This window comes from Rhamphochromis longiceps, linkage group LG15, assembly GCF_057381845.1.
Source record: "Rhamphochromis longiceps isolate RC_006_pf linkage group LG15, R_longiceps_female_GT1.1, whole genome shotgun sequence".
NCBI lineage: Eukaryota > Metazoa > Chordata > Actinopteri > Cichliformes > Cichlidae > Rhamphochromis > Rhamphochromis longiceps.
In genome coordinates this window covers 29004190-29018318 of record NC_140571.1, presented here as the reverse complement: position 1 = coordinate 29018318, position 14129 = coordinate 29004190, and the positions used below count along the sequence as shown (strand labels likewise).

Genomic DNA, 14129 nt, shown 5'->3' with positions numbered 1-14129 from the left:
TCACTTAGACAACCTAAAAATGTTATTGTTTGTCTTTTTTCAGTGTTTTATTTGTTCGTGAGTAAACCGGTTTGGCTGAGATTAAAGTTATTAGATTAAATTAAATAAAATAAAACTTTATTAATCCCCCGGGTGGATTCCTCCTTGGTTTTTTCACCGCTGAATAAACGTCAAACAGAAAACTGATTAAACAGAAATGTGAGACGGTTGAGAATTTACGCCAGTGTCCTGTTATATTTAAGATAGCAACCCAGTCAACACACATATGTGGGGCCCAAATAGGGAGCAGCAGGGCTAATATTTGGGGCCCACTTGGGAAACCCAACTGGGGTCCAGCTAATTTTGTCCTCAGTTTCCATGGTGGCCCCAAATGTGTTTTCCTAGATGGGTTTATGCTGGGTCCCAGATAAGCCCCAAATCAGGCCCAGTCAAAAAAAATATGTGGGGCCCAGATGGGTAGAAGCAGATCTGATATTTGGGGCCCACTTGGGTTACCCACCTAGGACCCAGCTAATTTTGTCCTCAGTTTCCATGGTGGCCCCAAATGTGTTTGCCCAGATGGATTATTGATGGGACCCGGATGGGCCCCAAATCAGGCCCAGCCAACAAATGAGTATGGGGCCCAGATGGGTAGAAGCGGGTCTGATGGTTGGGGCCCACTTGGGTTACCCACCTGGCACCCAGCTACTTTTGTCCTCAGTTTCCATGATGGCCCCAAATGTGTTTTCCCAGATGGGTTAATGATGGGTCCCAAATCAGCCCCAGACAATAAATGAGTATGGGGCCCAGATGGATAGAAGCAGGTCTGATACTTGGGGCCCACTTGGGTTACCAACCTGAGACCCAGCTATTTTTGTCGTCAGTTTCCATGGTGGCCCCAAGTGTGTTTGCCCAGATGGAATTTTGGATAATGTAAGTAAGCTATAATTTAAATCACCTGTACAACAAAGCCAGTTTATCTTTTTTATTAATACTGATTACTATGAAATTTTAAAACAGTATGCTTTTTTATATAATACATTTTTTGTTTGGAGAACAAGTTGACAAAAATGTCCACAGTATACACAAAACAATAACAAATAAATGTTATACAGTTTAAAGGAAAAACAAATGCAGCAAACCACAGCTTCTCACTCATTCACCAATCCATTGGTCCTGAAAGAAATAAAAAAAAATAAAAAAATTAGTGCATTTTCACAAACAAAATCAGATTTGCGATAGTACTGAAGTTGTTTTGGAGGTTGTGCTGTTCAAGTTGTTTGACCTCCTACATTGAACTCTTTGAAGACCATGAGTATTCATGGAAACAGAAAAGCTATTTACAAAATGATTTACCAAGTAGGCACTCAAAAATTAAATTAATGTGAAACATTTTACCTTAAAACATTTAAGACAAATGTTTAAAAGATGTCTACATAGTTACAATGATAACTGGTGTTGTGGGCTGTCTCAGTGATTGGCACAGAGCTTAGAACAGGCAAGTGGTTAACCAGTTTTTTGCATGGTACAGCACCTCATAATGAACACAAAACAAAATAGTAAAATGTAACAAGGGCTACATCTACCAAGGAGAAAACAGATTCCACTTCTTGAGGTGTGTGCCAGGCGGGCGCCAATAATTTTCATGTAGGGCTGCCACGATTTGTCGACTAGTCACGATTACGTCGACTATCAAAATCGTCGACGACTGATTTAATAGTCGACGCGTCGTTTGAAGCTTTGTAAGATCACAAAAGACGCAGGAATAAGTGGCAGGATTTAAGAGTGTAATAACGGACTGAAACAGAAGATGGCAGCATTGCATGTACAAGGATGCCAGCTACCGTTAAACCCCGAAGAAGAAGAAGAAGCAGCTGTGTCCCAGAATTCATAGCGCGGCCCAGCGCAGTTTCCAACAATGGCGGCAGCTAGTTAGTTTTAATGTTACTCTTATTATTCTTTCTGGGTCACAAAATAAACGTTTAACATATTCTCAGGCGAGAATGTAGCTGTGTAAACCTCAAATATCTGCTCAGTTTATCAGGACACCACATATTTTCAAAAGCGCTCCGACGTTTTCGGAGACATCTGTTACCCACTAGCTCGTTAGCGAGCCGGGGGCTAGGCTCACTAGCGCCGTGAGAACACCGGACTCCCCGCAAATCGTTTTCAAACCCACCGCTGTCTTTCGCTACTCAGGTTAAATATATATGAGTCACTTAGATAACTTAAAATGTTATTGTTTGGCTTTTTTTTTAGTATTTTATTTGTTCCTGAGTAAATCAGTTTGTCTGAGATTAAAGTTATAGTTTTTACACAGCTGAATAAACGTCAAGCAGACAACTGATTATCAGAAGTGTGAGATGCTCCAGAATATACTCCGGTGTCCTGTTATATTTTAGATAGCAAGGAGTTTATTAAACTTCACCGAAACAATCTGCAAATTTCATTAAAATTTAATAAACTATCATCTTGTCTTTATTTTTAGTTAGCACAGACCTTAAACACTTAAAGCTGTAAGCTAATGATAGTTATATAAGAGCAGATGCTGCTGGTGCAATAAGCTGTAGTTTTACGTCCAATGGATGATGATCTGATTAGTCGAATAATCGCAAAAATAATCGGTGACTAGTCGACTATCAAAATAATCGTTTGTGGCAGCCCTATTTTCATGTAAATCAAAAATAGGGCCATCAGATAAATCAGTGTGTTACTAATTACACTGGAAAAAATAGAGGCTGGCTCTGGAGTTCCTGGAGCTTATTCACATTCTGTGAGCAACCAAAAAACTGTTTAGTGAGAGACTTCTTCAAGTATGCTACAAGCCAGAAAGAAACGTGGTCATTCCTGCCAGCAGCCACCAACCTCCAGAACAACATGAGCTGATGGTTTCATCTCCACAATTTGTACAGTCTATCTAAACCACGTGTCAAAGTCAAGGCCTGCGGGCCACATCCGGCCCGGCATACATTTATATCCGGCCCGCAAGATCATTTTATATAGATGTACTATTATTGTTATGCATGGCCCGGCGATATGAGGCGCTAATAATATACAAACTACAGATCCCATAATGCACCGCTGAAGCCTCCTTGCTGACCGCTAGGCTAACTGGGAACATTCCCGCGTCAATCAAGTCAAACTTCTGTTATTGCGAAGCTAGCCGCTCACAATGGTGGAGAGAAAAGTTGTTTCTGAATGACTGCAGCTGTAGTGAGCATCCGTTATTCAAACATCAACAAAATATCTTACAACTAATGAACTTACCATATAGCACTTCAAAAACTTTAAGCCCTCGAAATTCCCGCTTTGCATGGCACCCAACGAAGTTATATTGCCTGGAAAGAGCATTGTCCATAATGAAGGCCATCATTCTTCTTGTGGCTTCATCAACAGTGCTCCCTCTGATCTCTGCCACAACAGCAACCTTAGGACACGCAAGGACAATAATTTTACTGACAGTAGTACCATCAGTCACACCTAAAAGAAAGCAAGCACAGCTACACAGTAATTAGGCTCTATAATATTGATGCTAATTGACTGAGAAAGAGTTAGGTGTCAAAGTCAAACACTGTCTGATGTGAATGCAAAGAGCTAAATGATTCACCAAAAGTAATTTCTTAAGTTTTGGGTTTGGCATGGCACAACTTATAACTAGGTAATGTTTGGAGAAGTTATTTTATTAACAAAAATAGCAACTTTTGTTCAGCTCTCCTTCCACTCCTTCATTGCACTGACCATGTTCGAACAAACAGCAACTTTCCTTGATCATAACTGCTAGCATGAAACACAGACTGATTGAGGCATTAATCATTGAATATTGTTATTACATCATTATTATTTACCACTTCTTTTAGGAAGACAGGGTCTGCCAGTTTTTGCTCCAGTGCTGCCACATCTGCTACTGTCCGGATGGGAAATACAGCACCCTCGGGTAATACTGCAGCAACTGGTCCATCACGTTGTGTAAGGAGAGACTGTAGCATTTGACTGTGGACCCTCTGAGTGTCCTTAATGTCTTCCAGGAGGGTTAGAACACGTACAAACATGCTCGTATTGGTGGCTTGTAGAAGTTGTCTTGGAACTGGTTGTGAAACCACAGGTGAAGGAGTTGAGGGTTGTAGCGGCTGAACAAATGGATGAGTGATGTTCAGGAAGTGAGTTTCACTTGAATGTCTATTCTCCATTGCTGATGGTGGTGAGGTCTCTGGCTGTTCCGCAGTGTTGTCCCAATCCTCATCAGAGCTCGACGGGATCACTGGCCTTAAAACAAACAAACAAACAAAATACAACAAACATACACACACAAATAAATAATAATCCAAACACATAATTTAGGGTACTGGTTAGTCCTACAAACTAAAAACATTAATGTATATAATGGCATCAAAAAAAAGTCTAAAACAGATTTTTAAAAGTCAACAAATTATAAAGCGCTATTTTGAAATCATATCTGAACCTGATGAGCAGCAAGGCAAGTGTCTGCTAAAGAAACTGTCAGGTTTTTTTTTTCTTATAATCTCAATAAATTTTTGCTTTTAAGGTGTTTTCAACACAATTACCTCCTTTTCCGCTTCCCTTTCCCAATCTGCTTCCAGAATCCAAATAAATTCCACCAAGGAAGGTTTCTAATGGGAAGCAGGAAATGCTGTCTAAAGGGCCAAACTTCCGTACATCTTGAGCTAGGTGTATTAAAGAATGTATATTATAACCAACAAAGTCAAGACCATAAATCAAAGCAAAATCTTTCACAAACTGCTTCAAAACATCCTCTGCATAATCACAGTCAGTTATCAATATACAAATCAGGACTTAGATGAATTCTTGTAGATACAGATAACAGTATAAAGTATCTATACATTTGGCTTGGTATATTATTCAGTAGAACTGGGCTTGTGTAAAGCAAAACTTGTCTCAATTCAGTTGCTTTCTACGTGCTAATTTCAATGAGAGACCTTGGTTTCCTTGCAAAACTTTAAGGAAGATATTGCCTGACAGAAACCATGAATGCTGAAATCAGTTAGAATTTGCATAGACTGTCTGCATTTTCGGGGACTTTTTAACCAAAGATAAATAAGCTTGTGCATTACCCCCATATCCCACACCCAGCTCGTTCAAAGTGACACCCCAACCTGGTGCTCTTTGCTGGCCATAGCACAAAGTTTCATCAGTCCTTTAGTCAACAGAAATTTCATGATAACATAATCTTTAGCATGTTCATCGCAATCGTAGTGCTCTTCCTCAAGTGTTTTATTCTCAAAAGAATCAGAGTACAATATTAAGTCCTGATGATGCTCTGACTCATTTTACTGTGAAACGAAACTAAAATGTTCAACAACTTTCTGAGCTCTTTGTCCTCTGAGATTGCTCCATTGCTTTCTGAAAGACAGCTCACAGATTCTGAAGCTCCAGGTTTCATCACTCTCCAATCAAAATTCAAAATTAACTGAACCAGCAGCAAAAGAAGATCCAAACTACGCTTCACATTTGATAAATACTGATAAGGTTTCCGAAAGAGACTCAGGCGCAGGCCAGGGTTTTCCTTTAAGCGAAGGACAGTGCGTTTATTTACAGTGAACACATACACCAAGTGGCTATATACAACGTGCAGGGGAAACGGGTCCGGGTCGCCAGGGTCCGTGGGAAACAGGGTTGGGAGAAGGGTGTTCCACACTTTCTGTACAAAAACGTTCCCCCTCAATCACTCCTCTCCGCATCGGGTTCCAAAAATGATCTACACACAAAACGTCTGGTTAGCAGGATAATTATAAGAAATTCTCAAGGTACAGGTTAGCAGAAACACAAGTCTAACTGACACTGATAGCTCAACGATCCAGCGAAGACTAGTGCAGACTCGCCATCTAAGTAGTGCAGTAATCAGCTGGGATCAGCGGCCGGTGTGGTGATGAGCAGGTGTGTGGGCCAGCAGCGGGAGCCCGCAGTGAGCATCGCCGTGGCGAGAGAGAGAGAGAGTGAGAGAGAGGGCGAGAGAGCAAACAAACCACAAACATATTGCCCCATAGAGGATTGACCAGCGGGGCACAGGGACCATGACAAATACTGTCATTAATTCCCTCTTCCTGTCTTGTTTCCACCACGATTGAAAAAAAGACAAAAAAACCCAAAACAAAACATCATACTTCTTGCACAGCTCTCTCGTAGTATACTTCAAGAAAAGTTTCCCCATCTGAAATATGTTTTCCACATTATTCCCTTGCTTATTATACATCAGTGTACAGTTGTGCTTAGCGCTGTTGTCAGTTGTTTTTTGTGCCAAATTGCAAAAAACTCACCTTGTTCACTAATAAAACCTCTAAAAAAAATTTCTGTAACTTTGCTCTGCTTTACTTCAGCAGCAGCATCAGGTAATGTTCATATATTGATTCATGGTTTTCTTCAGTTTTTGTTCAACTGCAGAATATTTCTAAGGCTATCTGATTTAAAAAGCCACTCTAGGAAAATCTCCTTTTTTCTGTGTTTTATCCTCAGTTACTTTGGCATAAAGACATCTGCTGTGATGCTTACACCAGCCTTAAAAGCTGTTGTATTACAATAAAAGACCCTGACATCACTTTATAAAGTAACAATTCTAATTGTTACAAACTCAAAAAAAGATTCCTACTAGTATATTTCTGGCATGCATCAAATTTTAAATAGAAATGAATTTTGAAATATACACTGTTCTTATGTCAAAGTCTGTAAAAATAAAGAAAGAAAGAAATCACACATAACCCTTGCTACTATTCACTCCACTGTCCAACAGCAAAATCAAACCAATATACAGATATTAATAACATATTATTGTAATAGTGTGACTATGCAATTTATAAGTAGCCATAGTCATAATCAAAACAACAAACATCTCAAGTTTTGAGATAATTGCAAACCCTCCTGGCCAATAACCACACAAGCTGTCCATGCAGGAAGGCTGATAAAGGAGCATGCACAAAATTCAAACAAATTTAAGCCATAATGAAACAAATTAAAATAACAGCGCGCATGCACAAATAAGGCATCAGACAAACACTTAAAGATCACAGATCTTTAGGACCACATCCAAAGAGCAATTGCTTTTCTTTTTTATAAATAAATAAATGTGTAGATTCTAGCCAAATATACATTACAAAAAGGAAAAAAGGAGGGCCACAGCAATCATAGTAAAAGGAGTTGGCACTGTGGCCCTAACAAGACCGACCAGTTCTGCTTAAATAATCAGTTTCCCTCATGTACAGAGCTTGCACAACAGTAAGAGGCAGATTCTTGAGTCAGTACAGTATTTCTGATGAAGTTCTCACTAAAACAACTACACATATAAAGTTGCATACTAAAGTGTGTATAAAAAAAAAAACCCAAACAAATCAAGAATACCTATATTATCTTTTTTGCTTTTTCTGGAAAAATGAGAACAATGGCAAGAAAAATGATGATTATGTCTTCTACAGAAATAGAGTGCTCACTGATCTGCCTCTCTGACTGCTGTGCATGCTCCTGACACAGGGGCAAAAGCTGGGGACTAGTTGCTCATGGCCATGGCCTACCCTCCTCACTTAGCCGTGAGGAATGAAGCTAATGGACTACTTGCACTAACACTTCCGCGTTCTATGTAGTCCTGCTCCAGTGCTTCCGGTGCGGTTAAACCATGGCGACGTTCTACACTCGATGCCTACAAGAGCTCCCAAAATTGAACATCACCGATGTTCATCGGATTTGCAGAGTGACGACTACCCCCGCCAGCAAATTAGATAAAGGATTTAAGTTATATGCTGCATCATATATACACAACTACGAAGGTAAGAAAACGTAAATTAACCGACAAAGAAACGCTAGCTAACGTCAAATGCAAACGCTACGTTACTCCGCTATGTCCTTCATTTGATGTCAGTTCTCTACATTACATGTTTTCTTAAACGGTGTTTTATGTCGTCCTAAACTATAGTTGAGGTTTTCTTAACTAATGTCACTTTTGTTGTTAGACACTGTTATATTAGCGTTAGGTAGTTGGCTAACTATGGAGGTAGTTAACTACCTAATGCTACTCTTGCTAAGTGTAAAATATATATGTTTAAGACATGCTGAAATGAGTAATACAGAAATAATGCTAATGGTACTTGTATCTTTATTCAGTGTCCAATAAAGACAGGTTGTCAGGGGAGGTCGGTGTGAGAGCCCTGTGCTACAGGTCGATGAGGAAGAGTGAGGCACCACACAGACTAAGTGTAGGCAGGAAGCTGTGTAAAGTTGTTAATCCCCGTTCTGTGGGGTTCAGTTCATTTAAGCATTAGTTAAGTTCATTCCTAAAGGCCCATCAACTTGAATGTTTTCCTTGTCTCCCTGCTTTATCACTCCTAATTTGACTAGTCAGATAGTTAAATCAACGTGTGTTTGGGTGATCAGAAACATTTGACAACAAGTTAATACTGCAAATATACACAATCTAAGTTATTACAGTTATCAAGCATGGTTAAGTTGTTTTAATAGGGAGAGAAGGAAACACTAAGCATTCAGGAGGGTACGTAACCATAACACTGAACTATGTTCCTGTTCGGCTCTTCCATGAAGATGTTACATTTTTAATTTTCGTTCTTTCTTCTTAGATTAAGCTTCTGGATTCATCGCCGGTGATACTGACACATAGCCAGTGCTCCTGTGTGGCAGGCGCTGTTATGTGCAATCACACAGTGGCATTGCTCTTCCAAACAGCACACTACTCACAACTCAGAGTGCCGGTTGTCCCCCCTGTGCATAGCTGCACGGAATCTGAACAGCAATGGCACAAGCCACGGACAGTGGTAATTTAAATGAGGTTAAAGTTTTTGAATTAGTCCATGTTTACATATGAACAGCAACACCATCCATAGTAAATGTGTCTTCTGTTAGGGTGTGAGGCCAGGACCCATCAACTCCATGATCTTCACTAAGCCAGTACCAAATAGGATGGCCCAGACTGGAGTACGGTAATTACATTTGTAAAATTTGGTTTCATGTGTTACAAATGTATGTTGCTATTTTTTTCATACATACATGTGTCAGAATAGGTATTAATTTACATACAACATTACACTTTCTGAAGACGGCTAACTCAGTCATGTACATATACATCCCAGTCTCTAACTTATGCACCACTGTTTTACACCTTTTAGTTTTTAGTTTAGTTGTTGTTCAGTATAATAACCTTCTCCCTTACATTATTGTCATTGATGTTTTCTTTAGGAGTGGCTTCTACAGAGGCATGGTGGGTCCGTTACCAGATCCCTGCTTGTTCAGAATAACGGAGGCATATGCAAAATTTAATATTGAGGACAGGCCACTTGTGACCACAATGAACATGAGACCTGACAAGCCCCTTGTGGAAAGTGCCTTTGGGCTGGTGCAGGAGGGCAGTGTTCTGTCATATCAGCAGCCGGTTTTGACAACCCGGTACATCACACTACACCGCGATGCACCACCAACACCGCACTTGCCTCTGGAGGGGTATGACATCTTGCCATCAGATTGTGTGTTTGTGTGCTCAGAAGAAGAGCTTCTGCATCTGAAAAGCTTGTCTGTAACTCTGGAAATGGCTCACAAAATAGAGGAAGCTACACGTGAGCAAAGCTCTTCGTCTGAGTGGCATCAGCTCCGCAGGCCCAGAGTGACTGCCTCTAGGTTTCGGGAGGTGTGTCACGTCAGAGGCCAGAGCTCGGCCGAGTCACTAGCAGAGCGTATATTGAAGGGAACAAGGCAGACAGCAGACATGAGGAGAGGAACTGAGATGGAGCCTGCAATAGCAGCAGAGTATAGTAGGCTAATGAATGTTAACTACTCACCCTGTGGTCTGGTCATTCACCCCATTGCCCCCTGGCTTGCTGCATCTCCTGATGGTGTTGTTTTTGACCCCAATGAATACCCCCAGTTTGGCTTCGTCGAATTCAAATGTCCCAATGTACAAAACTTTATTGACTGCAAATATGTGCAGATGGAATGTGGTACCCCTAAACTAAAAAAGAGCCACGCATATTACTGGCAAGTGCAAGGACAACTGCTCATCAGTGGGATGCAGTGGTGTGACTTTGTTGTGTGGGCACAAGAGGACTACCTAGTGCAAAGAATATACATGGATATAGATGTGCACAATGCAATCAGAGAAAAGGCAGACTATTTCTTTTTTTACATATATATGCCAAGATACCCGTGTTTGAAAAAATGAACAGTGAAAACAGCAAAAAGAAAAACAGATCCTTCAGGCTGGCTGGAACAAAATAACTGATGTTTTATTTTCAATATATTTCATGAATTCTTTTGTTGTTACATGTTACTTTTATGTGACATCAATAAACTGTTATTTAAGCAATGGCATCAATTTAATTTTTAAAAACACACATTAAAACATTGAATTTGTGCAGAACTTATTTACATGGTAAGTATTTAAAACTCCATGCCTAGCATACTGATATACATTTAGACAATAACACAACTGAACTGTAGAAAATGACAAATGGTATTTTTGATGTTACAAAAGTTCAATGTCACTTATGGTTTTAAAACGATTTAGTGATTTACTTTATAATTTTGATAAATAGTTTTGTTGAATCTGAATAGTAATAATAGAAGTATAATTAAACAGTATTATTAACATTAAACATTTGCAATGAATTTGAATTATCAATAACTGAAACTCAACTATCGGCACTCAAGTACCAGTTCTGTAATCAAGTATTGTCAGCTGAGAAGGAAGAAATTCAACTGTAGTGGCCTCAGCTGCAGGTCATTTTCCATAAGTTACTTGTACTGGCACTGGTGTCTTGGGAAAAATCCATCTTGTCTCACTTAACCCATTTTTTAACTAATGCTGTGTTCTGGTAATTTGACAGCATACATGCCACTGCAAACAGTTGGTTGATATTATAAACATGTGACATGGTAATGATGCTATCAAAAAGTTTGTTCTGTTTGATCCTCCTAATGACTCGCTCCACATGTACCCTGAGTCTGGCTATGGCCTGCGTCTCCTTAACCTGGTATGCTGGCATCTGCTTCTGCTTAGATAGAAAAGGTGGGCAGTACACTTTGCATTTACAACAATCAGTGATTAGGAAGCCCTTATCTACCATCACTGCCATGTCTTCAGTCAACTTCTCAGCAATGCCTGATTGTTTGAATAGTTCCTTGTCACTAACCGAACCAGCATACAGATTAGAGATGAATGTCACTGGACCATGTGGAGCTATGCCAACCAGGGCTTTCATCGTACAGTGGGATTTGTACGAAGAGTACATTTCACTTTGGAGAAGTGGTGAGGATGGTGTCTGACACCTCAGCTCTGTACAGTCAAGGATCATCTGGGTGTCTGAGAAATCTTTGAATTCCTCAGGGAGGTAAGCTTGCACTTCTTCACGTGTAAGCCAGATGCACTGAGACCCCAGTGCAGTGGCAAGAAAATTTGTCCATGTTGCAATAATGCGGCTCACTGTGGACTGGTGTATGTTAAATCGGTGTGCCAGGTCCCTCTCCTTCAAACCAACTGACAGGAAAACCAGGAAAAGAAAAAACTCATCAATTGGCTGTAGCAGCTGCCTCTGGAAGGTGAAAACAAAAGGGAAAATGTTACTCCTTAAGCTATGAACTAGTAAAATTATTCTTTTCTTGGCTAAATGTTTTGTAATGGTTAGGCATACCATACTGTACCATGGGGTAAACAATGAGGTGCTGTAGTGCACAGGTGTATGTATGTTAAGGATACTGAGTCTAGCATACATACACCTGTGTATGTATGCTACTGTACATAAAGTAATGTTATTGTACATAAATACAATAACATTACACCTCTAGTTCTAACTACCAACAAACCCATAACCTACTGTTGATGTGCGTGCAGGTGTCAACACTTCTTCGTTCCGATTGGCAGCTGACTTGGCTCTTGAAACCCGGATCATTTTATAGATGCAAGGCTCAATCAAAACCCAGAATGCCATCAAATGATCATAGCACACGGCCATAAACAACCAGAAGAGTCTGTTCAGTGACAGGTTGCTTCTCCCCAAGACAAGAACTAACAGACTTAAAAACTCCTTTGTCCCACACGCCATCAGACTGTTTAACTCCTCTCTGGAGGGGAGAGGGAGGGGAAACAGGAGGACAAAGGAGGGGGGAACAACTAAGCTGTAGTGCCTCTGCACCTCACTGTACAATACCTTGTGCAATACTTTTTGTAAATAGTCAACAGTGCAATAGACTCAATACTTGAAATGTGCAATTCACTTGTATTTTTATTTTTTATTCCTATTTATTCTATTTATCCCCTTTGTATATTTTATTTACATTTGTCTCTGTATTTATATATGTGTGTGTGTGTGTGTGTGTGTGTGTGTGTGTGTGTGTGTGTGTGTGTGTGTGTATATATATATATAACAGTTCTGTAACTGTAACTTTGGTCGTTGCTGTGCTTTTTTTGGAAGTCGAATTTCCCAGAGGAACCCACCCGAGGGATTAATAAAGTTCTATCTTATCTTATCTTATCTTATCTTATCTTAGCTTGGAAATCTATTCACGAGAGAGACATACATCATGTCAATCATTAATTAACATTACACACTGACATAAAAATAATGTGAACTGTGACAAATATGCTAATGGAATGCTGTATAAAATAGTCTGATTAAGAGTATTTGGTGTTGTATTTTACCTGTAGCATTAGGATATTGTTTAAATACTAAAGCATCTACATAAAACATACAATCAGCAGAGAAAAAGTAAATTTCTATTTTGTTTTCATTAAGACTGGAAAAACTTTCGAAATTTAACTGATGGTGACCTTGGTATATTTTAAACAGTTAGCTTGAATAGAACTTAGATGTACCTGGTATAGAATCGGATGTCAGTGTCGGAGCCAGCAAAACGCTGTAACCCAAATTCTCGCTGGACACGTAACTCCTGTATTTCCTTCCTCAGAGTCTCCACGTCTTCGGACAGGTCTTCTGCAGCTGATGCAGATATGTCCAATGCAGATGGCTCAGGGACTGAGCAGTAGTCATGATCTCTTGTAAGACTGTGCTCTTCTTGATCGTCAGGAGGAACTAGTTCAGGGCGTCGCTCCATTCTCTCCCAAACACTACGCCGCGGTGGTTCAACTTTATAGCCATTCCACTCAAAAAGTGTTGGTACGGCACCTTTAATAAGCCGCCTTCGACCATCGAGGGTTGTTGGCTCTATGAGTTGATCACTGGCAAAGTGTCTGCAGCAGACCCTGGTGTGAGAGGTAATCGTGAAATGATCCCGGCGTATATTTACCAGCCATTGTCTTCTCAAGTCGGAATGGGTCGGAAAGGCATGAAAACTTAGTATGCCGTTAAATTTGGCTGAAGCTGAACAAAGTGGGACACAGCAATGCTCGGAGTATTTCTTCTCCTGTTTTTGAAAATGTTCTGTTTTAAATACTTTCCTTTTTATACTCATTCTGAAGCGACATTAGCATAGCTACCGATAGATAAGCAAACGTACCGGAAACGCACAAGCGGTACTATTTGGAAACGGAAATACGTCACATGCCCTAGTGCAAGTAGTCTATAAAGACAACACCAAAGCAATTTTGGTTGCTCTGATAGTGAAAATACCCTCCCATATTCCTCCTAAAAAACTAGAACTTTGTTAAATTGGTCTAATACAGTCCTTTATTAATACTAATCATAGAGAAAAACCAAGATAATGTTTAAGTACAACTTGATGTTAAGTACACGCAGTAATTAATTTTGGTGCTAGTTAAGCAGTATACAGGACACCAGAAAATGCTTTCAAACTGAAAATTGGCTAAATCCAACATTACCTAAAAATTTAAACTAGCTTAGCCTTGCCTGAGTGCTAGGAAAAAGTTCGCCAGCACTTGTGCCATACATTACTTTGCAGCATCATAACTTTGTAAACATTTCATTTATACTTAGGGATTCAAATTAAGTCAAAAAGTTCTTACCGTTAGTGCAGAAAATAAGTCCGTAGCTCAAAGATGAACTTAATCCAAAAATTGCCAGCTTAACTGTCAGCTTTGTCCAAGGGCGCGAAATGAAGAATGTTCCAGAATGGGGGGACGAGTTTGAGAAAACCTCGTGATATTTCATGAAATAACGCGAGATTTCGAAAAGCACTCCTACATGGAGTGAAATTTTTTTCCCACTCAAATG

The 14129-nt window shown here is 39.9% G+C and overlaps 3 protein-coding genes across 6 annotated transcripts; 1 reads left to right on the top strand and 2 right to left on the bottom strand.

Moving 5' to 3' along the window:
- Window positions 1-955: 955 nt before the first annotated feature.
- On the bottom strand, window positions 956-14015 carry LOC146652885 (uncharacterized). 2 transcript variants are annotated; one of them, XM_085381414.1, is made up of 4 exons: window positions 13922-14015; window positions 3825-4242; window positions 3247-3406; window positions 956-1155 (listed from the first exon to the last, which is right to left on the bottom strand). In XM_085381414.1, exons 2-4 carry the CDS (start codon window positions 4164-4166, stop codon window positions 1139-1141), a joined length of 519 nt encoding a protein of 172 aa, XP_085237540.1. In that variant the 5' UTR covers window positions 4167-4242; window positions 13922-14015; the 3' UTR covers window positions 956-1138. The 2 variants fall into 2 exon arrangements, with proteins under 2 accessions (XP_085237540.1, XP_085237541.1); XM_085381415.1 differs by lacking the exon at window positions 13922-14015 and adding an exon at window positions 4542-6643.
- LOC146652887 (uncharacterized) lies at window positions 7565-10180 on the top strand. Of its 3 annotated transcripts, XM_085381410.1 has the most exons (5): window positions 7565-7769; window positions 8104-8195; window positions 8574-8768; window positions 8857-8933; window positions 9190-10180. In XM_085381410.1, the coding sequence occupies exons 1-5, from the start codon at window positions 7619-7621 to the stop codon at window positions 10163-10165; spliced, it is 1491 nt and encodes a 496-aa protein (XP_085237536.1). In that variant the 5' UTR covers window positions 7565-7618; the 3' UTR covers window positions 10166-10180. The 3 variants fall into 3 exon arrangements, with proteins under 3 accessions (XP_085237536.1, XP_085237534.1, XP_085237535.1); XM_085381408.1 differs by lacking the exon at window positions 8104-8195 and having other exon boundaries at window positions 7568-7769; window positions 8680-8768; XM_085381409.1 differs by lacking the exon at window positions 8104-8195 and having other exon boundaries at window positions 7598-7769.
- LOC146652886 (uncharacterized) lies at window positions 10612-13514 on the bottom strand. The gene is made up of 4 exons (XM_085381418.1): window positions 12815-13514; window positions 12491-12498; window positions 11817-11944; window positions 10612-11534 (listed from the first exon to the last, which is right to left on the bottom strand). Exons 1-4 carry the CDS (start codon window positions 13408-13410, stop codon window positions 10782-10784), a joined length of 1485 nt encoding a protein of 494 aa, XP_085237544.1. The 5' UTR covers window positions 13411-13514; the 3' UTR covers window positions 10612-10781.
- Window positions 14016-14129: the final 114 nt, after the last annotated feature.

Coding starts and splice junctions, on each gene's coding strand:
- LOC146652885 (XM_085381414.1), bottom strand. CDS start 4,166: ATGGAGAATAGACATTCAAGTGAAACTCACTTCCTGAACATCACTCAT. Junction 3,407..3,824: donor CTGTCTTCCTAAAAGAAGTG/GTAAATAATAAT, acceptor GCGTGTCCTAAG/GTTGCTGTTGTGGCAGAGAT.
- LOC146652887 (XM_085381410.1), top strand. CDS start 7,619: ATGGCGACGTTCTACACTCGATGCCTACAAGAGCTCCCAAAATTGAAC. Junction 7,770..8,103: donor ATATATACACAACTACGAAG/GTAAGAAAACGT, acceptor ATCTTTATTCAG/TGTCCAATAAAGACAGGTTG. Junction 8,934..9,189: donor ATGGCCCAGACTGGAGTACG/GTAATTACATTT, acceptor TGTTTTCTTTAG/GAGTGGCTTCTACAGAGGCA.
- LOC146652886 (XM_085381418.1), bottom strand. CDS start 13,410: ATGAGTATAAAAAGGAAAGTATTTAAAACAGAACATTTTCAAAAACAG. Junction 11,535..11,816: donor CACCTGCACGCACATCAACA/GTAGGTTATGGG, acceptor TTCACCTTCCAG/AGGCAGCTGCTACAGCCAAT.